The sequence below is a fragment of the Vombatus ursinus genome, unplaced genomic scaffold (genome assembly GCF_900497805.2).
Source record: "Vombatus ursinus unplaced genomic scaffold, bare-nosed wombat genome assembly UNPS02014870.1, whole genome shotgun sequence".
Classification (NCBI taxonomy): Eukaryota; Metazoa; Chordata; class Mammalia; order Diprotodontia; family Vombatidae; genus Vombatus; species Vombatus ursinus.
Window position 1 is genome coordinate 5,900,125 of NW_020954648.1, and position 16,590 is coordinate 5,916,714.

At 35.6% G+C, this 16,590-nt stretch overlaps 1 protein-coding gene across 1 annotated transcript in view; it reads right to left on the reverse strand.

Moving 5' to 3' along the window:
• Positions 1 to 16,590, reverse strand: part of MTPN (myotrophin) — a 59,827-nt gene that overhangs the window by 23,903 nt on the left and 19,334 nt on the right. The window contains exons 2-3 of the mRNA XM_027842372.1: positions 11,044 to 11,157; positions 9,844 to 9,927 (exon numbers count right to left, since the gene is read on the reverse strand). Of these exons, the coding sequence (XP_027698173.1) occupies positions 9,844 to 9,927; positions 11,044 to 11,157 (198 nt within the window). The remainder of the gene's footprint in view (positions 1 to 9,843; positions 9,928 to 11,043; positions 11,158 to 16,590) is intronic.

Here is a 16,590-nt window from a genome sequence, read left to right on the forward strand (position 1 = left end):
TATTCCCCCCTCTTACCTTTCCAGTCTTCTCATATCTTATTCCCCACCATGTATTCTTTGATTCAATGACACTGGCCTCCTGATTGTTTCATGAACAAAACTGTCCCATCTCCCATCTGTGGGCCCCCAGGCATTTTCTCTGGCTGTCCCCCATACCTGGAATACTCTCCCTCCTCCACTCTAAATACTGACTACTCTAGCTTCCTTCAAATTCCAAATAATAATCCCATCCTTTACAGGAATAATCCCATCCTTTCCCAACTCATCTTAATTCTAGTTATATAATTCTTAATTCTAGGGCAGCTTAGTAGTGCCAGTAGTATGCCGGGCCTGGAATCACAAAGACTCACCTTACTCATCTTAACTTACTCAAATCTAGCCTCAGACACTTATTAGCTGTGACCCTGGGCAAGTTACCTAATCTCATTTGCCTCAGTTTCCTCATTTGTAAAATGAGTTAGAGAAGGAAATGGCAAACTACTCTAGTATCTTTGCCAAGAACACCCCAAATGGGGTCAAAAAGAACTGAACAAACTGAAAACAACTAAATAATGATTTAATTCTACTGCTGTCCTTGTTAATTATTTCCTATTTATTCTATATATATAGCTTGCTTTGCATATATTTGTTTGCATGTTGTCTTCTCAATAGATTAAAAGCTCCTTGAAGGCAGGGACTGTCTTTTTGTCTTTTTTATCCCTAGCACTAAGCAGATGTGGACAATGAGTTTTTATGGAACTGAATGGGCACTCAGATCTCAGGAGTTATTCAGTGTTTTCAACAATCCCAAGCTGTTTGCTTCTGGCACATATCCATCTTTTCAACACCACGATTCTTGAAATGATGATTTAGGGGTGAGAATCACAGACCATCACAATCTCAGGATCAAAACTGAAGGAGATGCAAAGAGCAATAGAAAAATACATAGTAGATTTAAGAAGGCTGTATGTAGCCTACTATCAACAGTATAAGAAATTGGAAAAGCAGGTTGGTTAAATTATATAGTGAGAGACAGAAATTACAATAGATAATCCAAGTACTGCATTAGTATCCATAAAATACTGAATTAACTAGAAGATCTGTATGATAGATTAATTATCAACCGATGATTTACAAAAGGGAATGAGAATTGTACAGCATAAGAAAGCAAGGGTTTGTTATGATCATGAATCCATTCAAGTATTATTATTATTATTTTTTTTTTTTTGGACTGGATTTTGTATTTCATTGGTATAAGGAACTCCTACTGAGGAAACTTCCTCAACACAGTCTCTACAACTTATAGTATTAGATCTGCCTGGGGTACTGAGGGGTTAAGTGACTTGTCCAGAGTCACAAAGCTATTATGTATTGAAAGCAAACCTGAACCCAGCTTTTACTCATTCCAGGACCAGTTCTCTATGACAACACACAGGCACACACAAATTTTAACAACCCAAACCAGACTAACACCCACCCTTTCTGGAATGATATCCAATTTTCTCAAAATAACATGAAAATGTCCTAGTTTACAAAAAGAATGGAACTTCTATTCTTATATCTATCTTTCTTGTATTTGCTGTATCAAAGGGGAAACTGAATAAAGCTTATGGTGGTATATAGTTCATCCCAATTAAATTCTATGATTCTTTTCTAACCAAATCAGTCTTATCCTAATGTAGTGTCATTTATGTGCCAGGTACTGTCCTAGATGCTGAGTAAACAAATAAAAATGTAAGTCACTACCCCCTCAGATAGCATTCTGAATATGGGTCAGGGTTGGGGTATGAAGAAGACAAAGCAGTAAAAATATGGTCAGGATGTGTGTGGCAGAACCTGGAACAGATTTCCCAGACATTGATGCTCCATCCTATCATAAACACTGACTATACCTCCTCTTGATATAATTTAGTTTAGGATTCTGGTTGAGTATTTGTTGACCAAACTGCCGAACATAAGGGACCACTTCATTTGTACAAATTTTTACAGGTAGTATGGGAAGTTGCTGAAAGGTAAAAAATCATCGTTGCACTTGAACCATAATAGTAGAACCTTCATTATAATTACTACCAATAATAAAGAGTTTAATTTATATAGTTCTTCAAGGTTTATAAAGTGATTTGTTCACAAGAACTCCCTTAAACATAAGTATTGTTCACTTTTTACATAGCAGTAATATGAGGCTCAAAGATGTTTTAACTCTTTCCAATGGACACATGGATAGTAAATGTCAGGGCAAGGGCTCAAACCCTATTTATCACCAAAATCCAACTCTCCCTACTGGATGACTGCTATGCCATTGGCTACATTTTAAAATGTAATTTATGTAATTCTGCAAAATACCTACGTTTAAGAATTAGGTAACAAGGTTTTTGTTAGTGCAACATGTAAGGCCACTTCTATAAAACCAGTTCACTATCTTAACAGGTCTATTACAATTTTAAAATTACAGAGGAAGTTACTGAGGGCCAGAGAAATCAAGAGACTTGCTAAAGCACAGCTTGGATTCAGATTCAGGTCTTCTCATTCTGAATTCTTTCATTCACTTTAATAAATAGCATGGGAAAAAACTATTTCTTACTAATTTTTAAAAATAGTTCTAGAACTTAACAGAAACATGTAGAAGTTCAGGTCAGTGCAGCAAATAGCTTAAGTAGGCTCAAACTTGAAAATGTAGATTTTAAATAGAATACAGGCTAAATATAAACCTAAACTTGCTAGATCCTACAGATCAAACATTTATGCATGCATATCACTACCCTAAATAGTACTTCATCCTGTGCAGATCTGAACTCCATGAATAACATACCTTTTCACATTTGTTATGGAATGCAAAAATCATTTGACAATTTATCTGTTACTAGGTAAATTTATGTCAGAACAACATTATTTCTATTCATTTTGCTCAAAATTCTTTAGATAAATGGATGATTCTGTTTTACATAAATAATACAGAGATGGAACAACCTCGGCCTTAGAAGTCAGATAACAGTTAGTTAGAAGGAGAAGGAAGAACAGAAACATCTGCGGGTGGCTTCGGGAGGTATGGAGGAGAAGTTTGTGGCCCCAAGTTTTTTCCCTCTTGAAATAAACCTGTTATAGAGGAAGGGCCTGGGGACCAAAGAAGGTTCTTTACCTAGCTTCTTCTCATTGCTGGCCTATAAGTAATGTAATTTAAGGGAATGCTCTGACATCTCCCCATCTTTCCCAATTAGCAATTCATTTGGGCTTAAAAGTAAGTATCTTTGGAAGGTTGTAAGAGTGGTTTGTATCATATGTGTTGGTACTGTTGAAGCAGTCATTCATACCTTAGTATATATATATATATCTAAAAATAACCACCTGGCTTCTCCTAACACTTAGATAAGACATACTAAGGAAATATGAATTTTGATTACAGGATGGGAATGATTAGTAGGTACTTCCAAAGCACTGTGCACTTTGGGGGAAGGCAGGCTTGGGTAAGGCACTGCAGCAAAAGAAGTTTTGGAAGTGAAACAATGAGATTTAGAAGAGTTTTCAGGTGATCTAATCTAATCCTTATCCAAATTATAAATCAGGCTTACAGTCCACTTTATTTCTGGGCAGCTATAATTGCCAGGACATTTTTCCTGAGTTGAAATCTGCTATCTTTTAATGTTCACCTTTGACTTTTCTCCTGCCCTCTATTTCTTCTTATACTGAAGAGAGTACAAGGGCAATGGGTACCCAGAAAGGAAAGGAATAACAGAAGGTGGTAGAGCTTCATAAAAAGGGAGGTGGTGCTAAAGGAAAACTTGAACAAGCAGCAAAGAACAAGAAATGAAACAGATGCTCATCAAATGGGAAATGATTAAACAAACTGACATAACTTAGCAGACCACCAGAAGGTAAGCTTTCAGAGGGCAACTTGGAGATGAAAAGACAGTAACAAGGCTGAACTTTATGTGGTGATATAAGTTTGTGTGGGGTTGTCCTAGCTAACTCCCCTTTTCTCACTGATCAAATGGGAAGAATATCCCTCCATCAAGCATAATTGTCATCTTGTTCATATTAGACCTAATTTATTACCTTTATGTCTCAAGTATCCTTATCTACCTGCTTGAGGTTAAAGAGGCATGGGGAAGACCTGGAAGAATAAACCAAGCTTTATAATGCCACGTTTTCAGCTTCCCACTCAACATTCAACTATGCTTTTTCCCTTTAACTAGTGTCCCATATTCCTTTCTCTTTTCGTCAAATGACTGCCTAATCCTATCTGACAAGTGATCTTTCCTCCCTTCCTGTTAACCTCCCATAGGGAGTTGGCTCTGGGGCGATTAGTATAAAAACCCTAGAGGATGCTTTGTAGGAACAGGTTCAAGATTACATATGCCAGACAGAAGGTCTGAAAGGGCTTCTCAATGATATATACCATAACTTACTTATGTCTTTTAGACAGAACTATTACTAGACTTATAAAAACCAGATGAGACTATCAGTTTCGATGTTACAGGCAATCAATTTGCTGTCCAAAATCAATCCAAGAACACTCCAATTCATAAAATGAAAAAGGTAAAAGTTACCATTTTATTTTCATAAGAGAAACTTTAAAAACATTTCTATATATGTTCATATTATATATACCATGTAATATATATAATGTAATATATGTGCTCTATATATGTATATTATATATTCACATTTTTATCATATATAATATATATATGGTATTATTGGTATCTTTTCTTTTTATACCAATTTCTTTTTAAAAACCTAGCTATCCTCTATAACAGGGAATAAAAAAGAAAGGAAAAATAACAGCTCTACAAAATTAATATACCAATTATACAAAATGGTATATGCTTTGTCTTATAACTAGAGTTTCCCATCTCTACAAAGGAGGGAGGGAGTTTTTTCTCATCTTTGGAGCGAAGCTTCATTTCCTTTTGTTTGTCTGCTCCTTCCTTTCTCTTCCCATTTATGTCATTCTAGTTATTATGGATATTGCTTTCTTAGTTCTGTTTACTTTGCTTTGCAACAGTTAAAGCAAGCCTTCCCATGGTTTACTGTATTCGTCATATTCATTATTTCTTAAAGCATAGCAATATTCTTTCATTTTTATATATCATTTCTCATTGGTGAATTTCATTTCCAATTATTTTAATGTAAATGCAGCCTTTCATCTTTCACTTCCTTCGATCATATGCCTACCAGTGGTATCTTTTGATTAAGGGTTAGGGATAGCTTAAGTCACTTTGCTAGCATAATTTCAAAATGATTACCAGAATAGTTTGATCAACACCCAACAGTGTATTAATGGGCCTGCTTATTCCTACATTTGTTACCTGTGTCCATTTGCTGGGTGTGAGGTGAAACCTGAGTTGTTTGGATTTGCAGAGGAATGCATGAAGTTATGAAGTAAACAAAAGTTCACTAAGATATTACCTGAAAACTTTACAGTTTATGTATCATTACATAAAAACATTCTGGAGAAAAGAGGGAAGAACAGTGAGCATGAGCTGAAGAAATGTAGGCTATCAATGGGTACATATGGGTCAGGGGAAAAAAAAAGTTTTTTAGGTCCAGTTATTAAAATGCCTCATCACTAACTGCCTTTTTTTGAGGGGGGGGAGTGGGAGGAGGGAAGGAGATATAACGTTGATAAGGCAAGATACATTTTATAGGGAAGTATTTTTGTTCCTAATTCGGACTCCTTAAAGTCCACAGTACACAGGTACAGAAAGAAATCAAGGCGGTCACAAATGCAAAGCAAAACAAAACAAAACAAAACAACAACAACAAAAAACAGAAGACACTTACACATATACTCCACAGATCTGTGATTGTAAGGGGATCTCTCCATTAATATAGAACAGAACCTCTCTACAACTTAGTCTTCAAGGGACAATATAGCTGAAAAATTAATTACTACACAGCCAAACTGATGATGTGGTTTTCCAAACATAGCTACAGTCCATCATCACACCCATACACGAAACCTTTCCAATTTAAACCTGCCAGAGGTCTTTTCATACTTACCATACTCTGAAAATCCAGCCTTTGAGAGATACACTTCATTAGTGATGAGTTTACTTCTCCACATACTTGCATTCAATTATTCATTTCCCCTATCATGCTTTGAAGACAAACCTATGATATCCATGCAGATAAATGCTAAGGTTCTGAAGTTGGGTGTATGTGTTACACACACTCACACACAATCTAAAGAAAATGAGGTTCAGAGAAGTGCAGACCCCAGTCTTGATAGAACCAGGCCTAGAACATAGGTTTTCAGACCCCCCAGTTCAGTGCTATTTCATGATGCAGTGGTACCTGAGCTCTCTTCATATAAACTAGATCTAGTTTGTGCAATGAGTCAAATTACATCCAAGGGATATGACCTATGAAAGATATTATATTTGGTCACCTGACAGGTTAAAAACTTAAATTTCCAAGCTGCAGATTTTAACTTCTTCACTGAATTAACCAAGTAGGTGCCCCCCCCCCCCCCGCCCCGGGGAAATGACTAAATAAATTGTGGCATAGAAAATTCAGAGAAGCATGGAAAGACTTATATGAGCTGACATAGAATAAAGTAAACAAAATTAGGAAAACAAAACACATAATGCCAACAATGTAAGTTCAAAGAATAACAGGACAAACTGACCACTGTATAATTAAGACCCTACTTGGCCCCAGAGAAGAGTAGCAAATTATGGGTGTGGAATATCATAACATATAGCTAATATGTTGGCTGGTGTCTTTCTCTTTATTATAAGAGATGGCTCTCTGGGTAGAGTTGATATATTTAGGATATAGGGATATATTTAGAAATGAATGTGAATTAAAAACAAAAGACACCAATAAAAATATATAGAATACTTTAAAGTAATAAAATCCACCTGTTTTACTCCTTTAAAGTGATAAATGACAAAAGATAAAGAGAGTTAACATGAGACTGTGCAGAGATGGGCAGTGACCTAACCATTATGGAAAGCAATTTGGAACAATGCTAGCCAAGTAACTAAAAACTGTTCATACCTTTTGACCTAGCAATACCACTAACTAGACAGTGAGAAAGAATTCATTTATACTGAAAAATATCTGTGAATTCATTGCTTCTGAAATTTACTCTAACGATGTAGATCAAAAACCATCTACATCTGCCTGCTTTTTAAACTCATCACGGGGCCATGCAGTATGTTGGAGGCATTCCTTTCAAGCTTCTTTGCCTGGAATGGCAAAGAGACTAGTGGAGGACTCTGGCCACACATCTGTCATTTTTCACTCTCACCAAATTATGTGTTATATTAAGCAGAAATGTCAGCAGGCAACATACAAAAATTCCCAGTGCAGCCAGAACCAGATTAAAATGTAATTGGGAAATGTTTAATAAAATAAATAAGACTACAGTACAATATAGATAATTTGTAGTTTTCTAAATCAATGTGTCTAGCATCTATTTCTATTTAAATCTGACACCACTGATATAGAGCAAAGTAAGCAGAATTAAGAGAACAGATATATTGGCCATAATAATGTAAAGAGGGAAAAAACTCTAAAAGACATCAGAACTCGGATCAGTGCAATTACCAATTTGGACTCCAATACTGATATCAACATCTGGTAGAGAGGGGATAGACATAGGTCTGGAATAAAGTGTACTCTATCACACATGGTCAATGTGTCATAGAAATAGTTTTGGGAGGGGAAGATTAGACGTAAGGAACAAATGCAGTTTTTTTTTAAAACCACCAATAAAATTTTTTAAAAGAAAAATCCAATCTTCTGAGAATCGAGTCATCAACTGTTATTAGAACTCTTTTTTTAAAACAAAATTTGAATATTGCTGCTCTGCTACTCGTTAATGGTATTATCTGGGGTTACTTCCCTCTTCTGAACTTTAATCTCGTGTATGAGATAATGCATTTTAAGATCCTTTGACTCCAGGTTTCAATGAAAGCAGTACACTGCTTATCCCACCATCTTTCCTAATTTTTCCTAATTTCCCACAGCTTAAGGAATGGGGGATAAACCATTCCTTTCCTCTTAGGATTTTGGTACAAAACTTCTGCTTTTATATGGCCCCTTTTAGCCAGACATTCCTTAAATCAAAATGTATTCGTTGTATATTCTTCCTATAAACAAGCAACATCTAGTTTAAGAGAGTTTCTTAGGTTACTCCACAGTCTATATTTTATATAACTGAAACATTTATATTTTGTTTATTAATTCTTGAAGTTGGTTTGGATCCTATACATCATCTTGGAGTCTGTAATTATAAAGCACGGGAAAACTGACTGAAGTTGAACAGGCATTCTAGTCTTTAAGACATTCCAAAATAATTCTAGAAAATATAGGTATAATTTTTATGACTACAGACTCAAAAGAATACAATATGAGATTCTAAAACAAGAAATTCTTATTAGTCACAGGAACAAGAAAAGGAGAAGGAATCTAAAGGAAGTAATCAGACTATTAGAGAGAGATACCTGATGACCTTAGGTTTAAAAAAACCCCCAAAATAAAACCATGTATGAAGGACAGAAGGACATATAATCCAAGTCATCTAACTATATCCTCCTAAAAATGCCATGAGAAAGGCAATGTGCCTAGAATCAGCTGAGGTTTGCGGCAAAAATACAAACTAGAACAATAAAAGCAATAGATGAAGGCATTCCACAAATATGATATAATTCCACCAAAGCATTTGATAAAGTCTATAGACTCAGATTTACTATTAGAACCATAAAGTGTTAGTATTTTTTAGCTAGAAGTTAAATTGGCTTCTTTGAGTTGGCCAGGGAGCCCAAGTATTGTTTGTAACACTAGTTTTATCATAAATATACATTGTGAGCTCTGAATCACTAACTTACAAATTTTTGGAAGACAATTTATTCGTAAATTTAGGTTTGCCTGAAATGTATTTAATTCAAAGAACAACATTTTATGAGATACAATGAAACTAGATTCCTATACAAAGAAAGGTGGGCAAGAAAATGGAAGTTATGAAAACCACGTTATTACATAAAGAATGGTGAACAGAACTGAAGACATTTGGACCTCAGAAAAGAAAACTAAGGTAATATAAAATATTTGAAGAGCTACTATGCAGAAGGAAGGAGTAGGGTAGGTCTGTGTTATAAATAGGAAGAAAGGGTGAAAATCATAGGGAAACAGAAAATTCTTCCTATTGAGGGAGTCTAACCAGATTTGCACAACAGTGAGATGCTTCATAAAGTGCTGAGCTATGTACTATATATTCAAGCAGAGGGTAGGTGACCACCTATCAGAGATGTCAGGAAGAGAATTCTTGCACTGAATGAAAAGGTTAGACTAAATGACCTCTGAAGATCCTTTTCAACTCTATGTTCTATGATGTAGTTTTCTCTTTGAGAAGGGAAAGCTACATAAAAGTTAATCCTAGAGTTGAAAGTTGGCATAAAGTCTAAAATGCTTATTTTATAGATCAGGAGATTCATAGCAGTTAAGCAATTTATCCAGGTCATATAGCTAATTAACAGTGCCAGTGCCAACACTAAAACCCATGAACTTTTAAATCCCTAGTCCAGTACTGCTTTGACTAAACCATTTCTACGGTGTGTTTGTCTGTGTAAGTAAATACGTGGTCTGGGTACAGTATAGAAAGTAGAATCTGGGACCTCAAATCCCACAACTGTGTTCTCAACCCCTGATACCAGATATAATTTGAAACAAAATGAAACTCAGCAATTTATCTTCAATCAGTCAACTGATAAAATTCACTGAAGTGCTAACAATATGTCAGTTACCCTTAAGTGCTAATGATACAAAGAAAGCAAAAATTCCCACAGATCCTTAACCTTTCTTTTAACAAACCATAAAGTATCAGAGAAATCAGTGAAAATTAGCAATAGCTCTTACCTTTGACAGAAGTAGTTTCACACAAGAAACATGACCTTCATATACAGCAGACAGAAGGGGGGTAATATGATGTTTATCTGGAGCCTACAAAATAATAAATTAATGGGATAAACAAGCTCATTCATTTAAAGCATAGAATTCCAAAGCTGTTTAGTGTTCTCTGAAGTCATCTAGTTTAACATTCTCCTGAGCAGGAAGCTCCTGTATAATATGCTGGACAAAGTGACAGTTACCAGTCATCTATTTAAGATGTCCAGAAAGAGGTCACTATCACTTTGGCAAGACACCCATTTCAATCTTAGCTCATCATTAGAGATAACATTGTGTTGAAAGCTTCCTATTTTTATTCATCGAAATGGGATTTAGTACCTCCTCTTCCAAATGACAACCCTTCAAATATCTATATTCAGATATTATCTCTCTCCCAAGTCTTCTCTTCTCCAAGATAACTATTTTCCGTTTCTTCAAACTGATTCTGCTATTGCATAGTTTCCAATTCTCCATCCTGATCAAACTCTTCCATTCTTTCTGAGATGTGGAGCCCAGAACTGAATAAAAGACTCCCTATATATGACCAGGGCACAGACTAGTGGCACTATAATCTCCCTTGTTGCAGACTCTAATTCTCAAAGTCCAGTCTAAGATGAAATGAGTTTTTTTTGGTTGTCACATCACACTGTTAACTCATACTGAAAAAAAAAATGATTTAAAATTTAGTCTTTAAATTCTATTTGGAGTATCATTATAGATGCAGAAAGACTTAGCCTTCATTTCATTAAGTAATATTTACTTGCTCCCTACAAACAGTTTTAACTCTCCAAGTTTTAGTTTATCTAGCACCTGCAAACTTCAAAAAGAAGCTAAGTTTTAAAAAAGTGAGCTTGGAACATATAAATCTTTGCAGATGAAAAGTAACTGCCTCATGTGCCATTAGTTTAACTTAAATTACTAACCATGTGATAGAAAAGTCAATTCTCTTTTCAATACTGAACCTCAAAATCAAGCCAATTTACCCTGTTTATGCTAAGGTCTCAATCATTTCTAAATTATAGGAAACTGACAAACTTAATTCTAAATAATTTTCTTTTTCAAAATGAGGTTCTCACAAATAGCTTTTTAAAAATGTGTAATAACCAAATACCCAAACCATATAGCAGAATTAGTCTAAACTAAGTCACCTATTTGTTTTTTAAGACATACATTAATATCGGCTCCTTTCAGTAGCAGAAATTCCAGGATTTCCAGCTGCCCGCAGTCTGCTGCATAATGAAGAGGCTTCCTCCCACCTTCTAGTGTCCGATTAACATCTTCCCCCTTAAAAGAAAGGAAAAAATTAGGATAAAAAGGTGATGGTTGAGAAGAGAAATTAAGTTCACCCCCCCAAAACTATGAGGATTTCATACAATGATTACATTTTCTAAAATGGACTGACCAACAACTTGAATGGAAATGTAGTACAGTACCCAGTAGTGTTAAGTAATGAAAGTTATGACCATCAGAGGTGAAAACTAGCTAGGAGCTGAGGGTACAAAAATGAAAATGAAACTGTCCTTGCTCATAAGAACATTCTGTTAGAGAACTAACATATAAATACCTAAGTAAATACAAAGTAAATTCAAACCTGGGTAGTATGCAGTTGATACAGCACTGGGCCTGGAATCAGGAAGACTCATCTTCTTGAGTTTAAATCTGTCCTCACACACTTACTAGCTGTATGACCCTGGGCAAATCATTTAACCCTGTTTGCCTCAGTTTCCTCATCTGTAAAATGAACTGGAGAAAGAAACGGCAAACCAACCACTGCAGTGCCTTTGTCGAGAAAACCCCAAATGGGATCACAAAGAGTCTGACACCACTGAGTGATAGGTGTTGATGAAGTTATAAAGGTTAATAGTAACAGGAATTTTGAACAAAGAAATGGCAAGTCTAGATACATGCATTAGATTGCAATGACATGAATAATGTATTCACAGGGAAGAACAGAGGTGGGATGCTATCTAAGGAGGACAGTGCATCATTCTAGACAGGAAAGTTGAAAAAGAGTGGTGCAATTAATAAGATTAGAGGTGGTATAATTAATGGCTTGATAAATGATAGAAGTGAGGGAGACAGACAGTGATGCTTCTTTCAGAAACAATATCAGAGGGAGAAGCAGATTCAAGGCAAAGACACTAAATCTGGCTTGAGGCATGTTAAGTTAGAGGTATCAGTGCAATTTCTGGAGATGGCCTATGAAGAGAGTTAGGGTAAAGGATATAGATTTGTGAGGCACTTGCGTCCTTACGGAGGTCGTGAAGAGAGAGAATATAAAGAAAAGAGAAGCAAAGGTCAAGGATAGATCCTCGGGTAACACCTACATTATAGGGGCTAGGAAGAAAACAAGAAGCCACCAGAGGGAACAGGAGAGATTAGAGAAGAGGATAATCAAGAGGAGTTGTCTTTCTCTGAAGGCATGGTAAAGAGAAGGAATACTGTTAGAAGTGTTTTTGACCGTGTCACTACAGATTGGTTGAAGAAGATGGAAAAAAGTTCACTATTTGGTGATAAGGAGGATACTGGTGACAGAAGCCAGATTATAAAGGGTTGATGAAAAAGCCAGCATGTAAGAGATTAGTAAGAAATGGAATATATGTCTTATCTAGAGTAGACATATACTTTGTATTCCATACAAAATATAAACACAGTATCAGGGATACAGTTGGTGCTTAATATATATTTGTTGACTCTATAACTTCATCCCTTTTTTTTAAAGTCACACAGCTAGTGAGTATGTGTGAGGCCAGATTTGATCTCAGGTCCTCCTGACTTCAGGGCCACTGTTCTATCCACTACGCCACCTAGCTGCCCCAACTTCATCCTTTTAAATAGAATGATTATATGCATTCCCAGGTGAAGACAGTTCAGGTCACATGTCGTACAAGCCTGTTCTAAATCAACCAGTTCATAATTTCCTACACCACAGCAATATTCCAATCCAATCTCATTCTCCCTGAGAGACTGTCTATGAAAATTTTCCCCCAATTTTCTGCATTCCTTCTATTCTTGGCTGTATAGGTTTTATTTATATAAAACCATTTTAATTTAAAATAACCAAAATTATCCATTTCACACTTTAACAATGCTCCTACCTTATAATATAGTTTAAGGTCTGATACTACTGGATCTGCTTTCTTTACATTTTTTCTCCCTCGTTTCTCTGAAGTTCTTGACCTTTTGTTCTTCTAAATGAACTTTGTTTTTTTTTTTCTAACTCAGTAATATAATTTTTTAGTAATATAATTGGGATGGCATTACAAAATAGATTAGGTAAATTGTTATTGTTTTTATTATATCGGCTTTGCTCACTCACGAACAATAAATATTACTTTAATTATTTAGATCTAATTTTATTTGTATACAAAGTGTTTTATGTTTGTACTTGAATAGTCCCTGTGTCTGTCTTGGCAGGTATACTGTCAGGTACTTTATAATGTCTAGTTATTTTAAATGGTCTAAAACAATACTGAATAATATGGCTGACACACAGTGTAGCTTCCTATTTTTCTCTTTTGATTAAATCTATTTTACCTTTAACTTTGTCTGAAATTATGATTACTACCCGTGCTTTTTTATATAATAAGTTCTACTTCTGACTTTTATTTTATGTTGTGTGTATCTCTCATTTTTATACCATTTCCTGAAAGCAACATATTGGATTCAAAATTTTAATCTATCAGTTTCCATTTTATGGGTAAATTCATCCCATTCACATTCTAAGCTATAACTACTTGTTACATATTTTATTCCTTCCTGTATTTCCTCATCTTTCTGAAACCAGGGACTCTGCTTTCCTCCAAGTGCCCACAGCCAGCAGGGTCCCACCCCTCTGCTATTGCACTCACCAGGTGTGTATTACCTCCTTTTCCCAGCAGTCACTGGGATGAGTCTGATCAGCACAGTTGTTCTTGGCCTCACTCTAAAGCTGAGGCTCCCAAACCCAGCTCCCCCCAAGGCTGGTTGCTTGTTGATAACAAGAGATGGCCTAGAGGTATTTGCAGTTCACACAGGGCAAACCTCTGCCCCTGGAGTTCAGGTCTTTCTGGGGGTCTTCTTAGGTGGTCTTAGGAGAACGAGAGCTTTACCCTAACTTCTTTTATTTGTGCTGCTCAACATTCCCTCTGAGGCAATGTTCTGTCCCATCCCCCCCCCGAAAATCTAGAGACCCGAAAGTTTTCTGACCTACTCTGCCATCTTCTCAAAATCCTTTTCACAAGTTCTTATTTCTCTCTCACTAACCCTCTCCTTTCTCCCTCCCCTCAACTCCCTCTATTGTTGTATGGAATTATTATTACTACCATAAGTCAAATGCTTTACAAATAATTTAAAAAACTGCAAATAGACACAGTAGTGTCTAATACTTTCTACACCCTTCAGTCAGTTGTATATTTACAAGGGTAATGTCTTCTGAAGAACAATAGTCACACCTTTATTTCAACTCCCTTGGCTTTCTCCAGGATGAACAATGTTAAATTTAACACAGCTGGGGATGAAGAGATCCGTGCTAAGCCATAGATTCTTACCTGACCTAGAGCTAAGTAAACAACTCTAAGTAAGAACTACTTCAGCTACCTTAGCAAAATCTAACTAATGTTAGATCTCAAAAGCACCTTTCAAAGAAGTTTTGTTTATTCTGCTTAACTCAAGGTGGAGATAAATTAACATTTGCATTATTGTAAATGCAAATTGATTTTGAATGGATTCTCCACATTTGGACAAATTATTTATATATATAATAAAGGCATTTTAATGCAACACATATTGTATATATTCAGAAACAAATTTAAATTGCAATAGGGATTATTTGGAGTCAATCTCAAAAAACTCTCTTCACAATTTTGTCAAAATGTGAAGGATCACAACAAAAAGATTTCTTGGTTAGTTACTTCAGAGACAACTTTTTCTTTTCATTAGTCTTCATTATCAATTTTCACTTAGGCAACTAATCTTGTTTCATTAAAGTTCACAGAGGATAATTACCATGGCAATGGTTTAACAAATCTCATAGCTAATACAAATTGACCAGACTTCTGTAAACTGTAACTTCCTCTGCTTTAGCTTAAAATAAACATTACCAATCTGTCTTTTGGGCAAAATATAGCAACGAAGTACATTCTCTCTACATATGTATGTATGTATGTATTTTTTCTAACTCAGTAAGATAATTTTTTTAATAATTTAATTGGGATGGCATTACAAAATAGATTAGGTAAATTGTCTTTATTGTATGTATGTATGTATGTATGTAAGTATGTATGTTTGTTGCTATGAGAAATTTGGAATGGTGGAAAAGTGGTTTGTCTTACAATAACACATTAAAGATTCATTGTTCAAGTGACAAAAACAACAGGGCCATTTTGTTAACACCATAATAAATTTAATATATACTTTAAAATATGTGTAGAATTACAGTGTCATATAACTTTTTCTATTCTTAATACACTGAAATATTAATGTTGGTTCTGGTCATAATAAAAAAGAAAATTAATAAAGTAAAAGATGAACTTTTAACATAATTCTGTAGTCACGATGTTAACTGCATAGCTCCTGATTCTGCTGAAACTCAGCAGAGGAAAGGAACTCTTAGTCTTATGCATAGAGAATGGCTCTTTAAATTTTCTCTATAATCCTGCAACTGACATATAGAAACTGATATCTGAATTCTGGGAAGGAAACACTCTCTGTAAAACAGAAGAGGAAAGATAAGAAAAAGATAACAAGCAGGAGCTAACAAGAGAACAAAAGTGAGTGTGAGCTGATAGGTATCAAATGACCATATGAAAACAAAGAATAGATCCTTTTGAAGCCACAAATCATAGTATTTTTTCAAGGAACGTTATACTCCTCTTTATATATAAAAAGTACGGTGGAAATTGACAACTGAGGAGAAGGTAAATGTGTGAGGGACACATACTTCTGGGAGACCTCAAACCTGTCACCAGTTCTTCCAAATCACAACAAACTTTGCCTAGGGCCACCCCCTCTGACCTCACAGTATAAAGCAGGAAATCTTGAAAATGAATCAAAGGGGGGGTACCTAGGTGGCTGGCACAGTGGGTAGAGCACTGGCCCTAGAGTCAGGAGAACCTGAGTTCAAATCTGGTCTCAGACACATAACACTTACTATATATACCTATCAGCTCACACTCACTTTTGTTCTCTTGTTAGCTCCTACTTGTTATATACATATATATATGAAGAAAATGAATTAAAGGGAAACTCTATTTGTTAGATTAAGCTCTAGGATACACGCCCAGGGTTGGGAAAGACTTGGGATTTCTGTCCATTCTCAGCAGATCAATGAAATGCAGATTTCTATCAGGGAATAATAATAACGATAGCTAACATTTACATAGTGCTTACTATGTGTCAGGCACCACACTATGCAATTATGATTGCACAAAACCCCTGAGAGGTAGGTGCTATTACTATCATTATTTTACAGATGAGGAAACTAAAGCAACAGAGGTTAAGTGACTTGCCTAGGGTCACATAGCTAGTGTCTAAGGACAGATTTGAACTCAAGTCTTTCTGACTCCAGGTCTGGTGCTCTTTCTACTATGCTATGTAACTGTAGTAATAGCACCAATATGGTATCTTCCCATTCTAGGGACCTGATGACTTATCAGGTCATCTGTAGCAAAATTTGAATAGGTGGGATTTCAAACAAAAAGGGAGGGGATATGTACAATTTGGGGAAGGGCAAAGAAT